Source organism: Octopus bimaculoides, chromosome 1, assembly GCF_001194135.2.
Source record: "Octopus bimaculoides isolate UCB-OBI-ISO-001 chromosome 1, ASM119413v2, whole genome shotgun sequence".
NCBI classification, from domain to species: domain Eukaryota; kingdom Metazoa; phylum Mollusca; class Cephalopoda; order Octopoda; family Octopodidae; genus Octopus; species Octopus bimaculoides.
The window spans coordinates 182,231,819-182,237,818 of record NC_068981.1 but is presented as its reverse complement, the minus strand read 5'-3'; the positions used below and the strand labels follow the sequence as shown (position 1 = coordinate 182,237,818).

The following is a 6,000-nucleotide window of genomic DNA, read 5'->3' as shown; positions in this document are numbered from 1 at the left end:
ATATATATATATAGAGAGAGAGAGAGAGAGAGAGAGAGAGAGAGATAAACACAGCTATGAAAAGTTAGCTAGTTCTTACTGAATAGTATTTTTGCAAGGCAGTAACATGTTTGTGTGAGTGTTCAAGAAGATGGGAAATTCTATAATTAATTATATGCTTATGCAAAGTGCCAACAACAAAACTCTAAAACTAATAACTGTGCATTGTATACCATCCACTTTCAACTTCTGTCTCCATTCTGATACTGGTGCCGAAGGTTCGAAAGATGTAGTCTTACGGTTGATTGAGGTCTTGCGCAGAGAATGAAGCTGCTGTTCTAGTGTTTTGGCAGCTTTCGATGATGTATGGTAAGGAGAACCTTGAATAATTTTCAAGTTGGATTTATTTCCACTGCTAGTCCTAGCTTTGGCCATTTTAGGAGAACTATGTTTTAGCTTTTTGAAATTGGATTGGATCTGCTCAATCAATGGTGGTACTGGTACTGTTGAGGGAACATTGACATTATTCTCAACACTCTGAGAAGAATATGGTTTAGAATACTGATAGGGAGACAGATAATTATCAGAGCTAGTAAAGCTAGTATTACTTATATCATTAGAGGTATCTTGATTAGTTCTAGAAGATGGAGTAGTGATAATTTCTGATTCCATCTGCTGAGTCTTTTCAGTTTTGTTAATAATAACAGAGCTCTTATTCTGATGAGACACTGGTGATGCATAATGAGACGATGATGATGATGATTCTGCTTTTGTTGTTTTTAAGTGGGCTACAAATTGGTTAGGAGAATGCTGAGGCACTGAAGATGTTTGAGAAGAATATTGTATATTTGGTGAGATTTCAAAGCTGGACTTGGAAGATGTCATCACAGGAAAGGAAAACGCCGATAGCCGACGAACTGAAATTGGTAAATTGTTAAGTTATAGGCAGTTCAGAAAATAAAAGAAAAAGACATTAATTAGTTAAGAAAATAAAACTAATCTGGGTTGAAAACAAATATGTTAATTATGTTAGATATTTCTATAATTAAAACAAATGCAAAATAAATGATTTACTTTTAATTACAAAAGAAAATGAATATAGTAAATTAAATGAGTAAAGAAAAGATTCAAAAGACAACAATAATAATTTCTCTAAGAAATTAGACTTCTTACAAGAAAATGCTTCTTATTTAGAAATGATAAAGTAAAAGGAACATGGGGAGAATTGCCATTAGAACAAATAGTACTAATTACATAATTATCTCTATTATTATCTGATTCACACAGTGAACAAGATTTGATATTTATACAACTGTTATTATTACTACATTATATATATATATATATATATATATATATATATATATAGATGTAAGAGTGAGGAGATGATCAGGAAGAGGAATGCTAGTATCTAAAAATGTGCTGGGGTATAAAAACTTAATTTGTAAACTTGTGTCACATTGACTTCAGTACTAAGGAACGTAAACACTCAAAGTACTTGCTCTTATATCTACTTAATTACAAAATGAGGGCTATCTAAATGCTATCCTTTGTATGTTAAACTTATCCACACTCAAAACATACATGTCCACTTGAGAGACGATCCCAATGAACTTGTAACTCGAGCTGTAAAAAACTGATAGAGAAAACAATATATCTAACAAGTTTCCTGAATTTGTTTCTACTTTTGCAGAGCAGAAATCTGGGAAATCTCAAATGCTTGTGGCCCAGATGGAAAGATTAAGTGACACAATTGGTTCTATATGATCATTAGTGACTACATGAAAAGTGAGATGTTATCATCATCATCATTTAACGTCTGTTGTCCATGCTGGCATGGGTTGGATGGTTTGACCAAACTGGCACGCTCGAGGGCTGCACCAGACTGCAGTCTGATTTGGCATGGTTTTCTATGGCTGGATGCCCTTCCTAATGCCAACCACTCAGAGTATAATGGGTGCTTTTACGTGCCACCGGCACGGATGCCATTTGCATGATATTGGGGTGTGTTTATGTGGCAATTTGCATGACACCGGTATCTGCGATTTTGCTTGGTTGATGGGATTTCTTCTCAAACACAACAAAATGCCAGTGGTCTTTGTCATTGCCTCTGTGAGGCCCAACAATCACAAAGAACTCAGCCACTTTGCCTCTGTGAGGCCCAATGCTCAGAAAGTATTCTCTACGTGTCACCAGCATGGGTGCACTTGACTTAATGGGTCCTCTCAGGCATAGCACACTATATATATGTGTGTGGAAAATGCTCAGGGGCAATAAACACTGAAAATGTGCAGAAAACAGCTTCCGCCACATTCCAAGGAGGAAAACTACAAGTAGTTGATACCTTCTGTTACCTAGCTGACCAAGTCAGTAGCGGCGGTGGATGCTCTGAAAGTGTAACTGCTAGAATAAGAATAGCCTGGGCAAAGTTCAGAGAGCTCCTACCTCTGCTGGCGACAAAGAGCCTCTCGCTCAGAGTAAAAGGTAGACTGTATGACATGTGTGCAAACAGCCATGCTACATCGCAATGAAACATGGCACTGCTGAGGATATGCGTGAGCTTGCAAGGAATGAAGCCAGTATGCTCTGCTGGATCTGTAATGTCAGTGTGCATACATGAAAGAGTGTAAGCGCCCTGAGAGAAAAGCATCAGATGTGGTGTGCAAGAGAGACAACCGCGCAGGTATGGTCATGTGTTGCGTATGGATGAGGACAACTGTGTGAAAAAGTGTCACACCCTAACAGTAGAGGGAACCTGTGGAAGAGGTAGACCCATGAAGACCTGGAATGAGGTGGTGAAACATGACCTTCGAACTTTAGGCCTCACTGAGGCGATGACAAGTGACTGAGACCTTTGGAGATATGCTGTGCTTGAGAAGACCTGGCAAGCCAAGTGAGACCATAAGTGTGGCCTATGCCAGTGCAGCATAACAGGCCCATTTAAGAGTACCCTTCAATCATTGGGCAATAAACTGTGCTTGCAAAGACCTGTTGAGGCAAGCAAAATCGTTGTGGCTGATGACAATACTGCTTGATTGGCACGTAAAAAGCATTATTTGAGCGTGGTCATTGCCAGTACCGCCTGACTGGCTTCCATGCCAGTGGCATGTGAAAAGCACCATTCAAGTGTGATCAATGCCAGTACCGCCTGACTGGCTCTTGTGCTGGTGGCATGTAAAAAGCACCCACTACTACACTTCTGGAGTGGTTGGCATTAGGAAGGGCATCCAACTGTAGAAACTTTGCCAGATCGGATTGGAGCCTGGTACAGCCTTCTGGCTTGCCAGCCCTCAGTCAAACTGTCCAACCCATGCCAGCATGGAAAGCAGACATTAAACAACGATGATGATGATATATACACACACATATATACATACATATATATACAATAGGTTTCTTTCCTTTTCTGCCTACCAAATCCACTCACAGAGCATTGGTTGGCCCTATGTTATCAAAGAAGGCACTTGCCTGAAGTGCTGTTCAGTGTACCTCAATCCCAAACTACATAATTGGAAAGCAAGCTTTTTAGCCACACAGCCAGACCTGTGTATTCTAAAATTATTCGTCTAAGAGGGACCTGCATAATTTTCTATATTTTTTCCTGACATCCATGATAATTATATAAGTTCCATGATATTCATGAAACAAACAGATTGAAAGAAACCACAGAAAACAGCTTAATGTAAAAAAAAAAAAAAATGAAAAGCCCAGAGCTAAAAAATCCTTGTTATCCTCATTTTAACATCCACTTATCCCTGCTTACATGGGTTGGGCAAAATCTGTTGAAGCAGATTTTCTACAACCAAGTGCTCTTCCTCTTGCCAACCCTCATTTATTTCCAAGTAAGGTAATATTTCCCCACTATAAGACTGTTTTCATGGAAACTTGGAAATGAAAGGTGCCGCTTATATGACAGTGAAACTCATTTACAACTGTCATACAATATCAAGACAAGAGAACAGTAACACTCACACACATTTATACACATACATACATACTTTCATACATACACATACACATTTGTCAGGTTTCTTTCAGTTTCTGTCTACCAAATCCTCTCAAGGATTTGGTTAACCTCGAGCTATAATAGCAGACACTTTCCTGAGTAGCTATGCAGTGGGACTGAACCGGAAACCGTGTGGTTGGGAAGCAAACTTCTTATCATACAGCCACACCAGTGTCTATAAAATAACTGTAACTTGCACTAGGGAAAATACCAACAATATATAGGGAAAAGCTAGAAAGAAACAAAAAAAAAAAAAGGTTTTAATTTAAAACAGGTGAAGAGGATAAAAACCATTTTAGTGCAAGGCTGACAAAAGACTCACTGAATAGGCAAAAGGCAAGGGTTAACTAAGCTATAAACAACAATAATAATTATACCCTTTTTCTTCAGATTTGAAATCCAACGTGTGTTAGACTCATTAAGGCCCCGTTTTATATACCAGTCTATTGGTTTGTTAAACTCATTATTGTTTACAGAATCACTGTTAGTTTGATTGTAGTTAAGACCATGACTAAGATCATTGCTATGAGAAATATTAGCTGGAAGAGTTTTTGATAAAACAGGCAAATTATTTTGGAGACCAGTGTTCTTGGTGGCAGCTGTAAGTGAATAACTTGACTTAGCATTATTATTGATTGGGTTTATTTTGTGATTGGATATCACATTTTTTTGTTTTTTCTCAAGGATTTTCTTCCTTTGAATTAATATAGCTGAACAGTCTGCAAAGTGAAAAACAGAAATTTCAAAGTGTATACATATATATATTATGTTAGCATTAAATGGATATTTCATAACAAAATTAATTTGTTTTGGTGGTAGAAAGAAAAATAAAATCTCAAAACAAGTACTATACAAAGATCACACCAGGTTTCAGTATCAAAATACACATTTTAAATATTAGATAAGAAATATAGTTTAGAAAATACACTGTAAATGCATAATAGAGAATATACAGTAAAAAAATTATGTTCATTAGAATTTAATGCTTTCTGAAGAAAATGACTTAGGCAAAGTATTTTAGAAACTGCATTACCATAAAAGATATTAAAAATAAAAATAAGACTACATTGTGTACACATACATGCACATGAGCATGCAGGCATATACACAAGCTATGTCTACTGAATTAGAGATACATAAGTATTTTATTACAAAACTAATTTAAATCATTTCATAAAAGTAGTTTCAGCTGTAAAAGATTATATGTAAAAACATAAATATTCTATTAAAATATTTTCCTTACAAAATTTATAAAAACAGAAAGAATAACTACAAGTGTATACATACACACACACAGACAAAAAATTCATTTTAGCATTTCAAGGAAATATATACAATACAAGTGCAAAAAAAAAAAAAGTGCAAATATACACATATTTAACTTGGAACTAATATTTTAAAAAACGAAAGGGGGAAAAATTCTTTTTAGCTGTTTGTGAAGATTACTAACAAATGCACACGGAAATAAAGTAAAGTGACAAAAGAATGAGAAACTGTTTTTTCCCATTCATTAAAATTTTTACCAATTATGATCATTTGAAATACAAAGTTGATAAATCAATGCTGGAACAATAAAGAATAAAATTAATTATCTCTGTTGTCTGCAGCAACTTAGTTTAGTCAACAAGAGCAAACTAACTAGAGCAGCAAGTGTTAATGATATAAGAAGCTCATTAGCAGATGGCAAATTCAATTCGGTGTACTTGTTGTTATTGAAGCTGCTTTCAATTTAGCAAGATAGAAGAAAAAAATGTTAACATGAAAGTTCTATTAAAATGTCTATCGTTATTGAAGCATTTCCATTTTGAGTTGCTTATAGTAAAATTTTATGAAAACCGTTTATAAAAGTAGCTATTAGTAATAAATGAAAACTGCTTATAAAAGTAGCTATTAGTAATAAATGAAAACTGCTTATAAAAGTAGCTATTAGTAATATTAGTGAAGTTAGAGAGCTGAACGAAACTGATCTTACTAATATGTATTTTATTGTTTGCATAATATACATTAATATACTT

General features: G+C 35.4%; 1 protein-coding gene across 1 annotated transcript in view; it reads right to left on the bottom strand.

The window, feature by feature from the left end:
* The window catches only part of LOC106872716 (uncharacterized), a 140,163-nt gene that overhangs the window by 49,808 nt on the left and 84,355 nt on the right, over positions 1-6,000 (bottom strand). Inside the window, exons 4-5 of the mRNA XM_014919794.2 lie at positions 4,363-4,704; positions 213-896 (exon numbers count right to left, since the gene is read on the bottom strand). Of these exons, the coding sequence (XP_014775280.1) occupies positions 213-896; positions 4,363-4,704 (1,026 nt within the window). The remainder of the gene's footprint in view (positions 1-212; positions 897-4,362; positions 4,705-6,000) is intronic.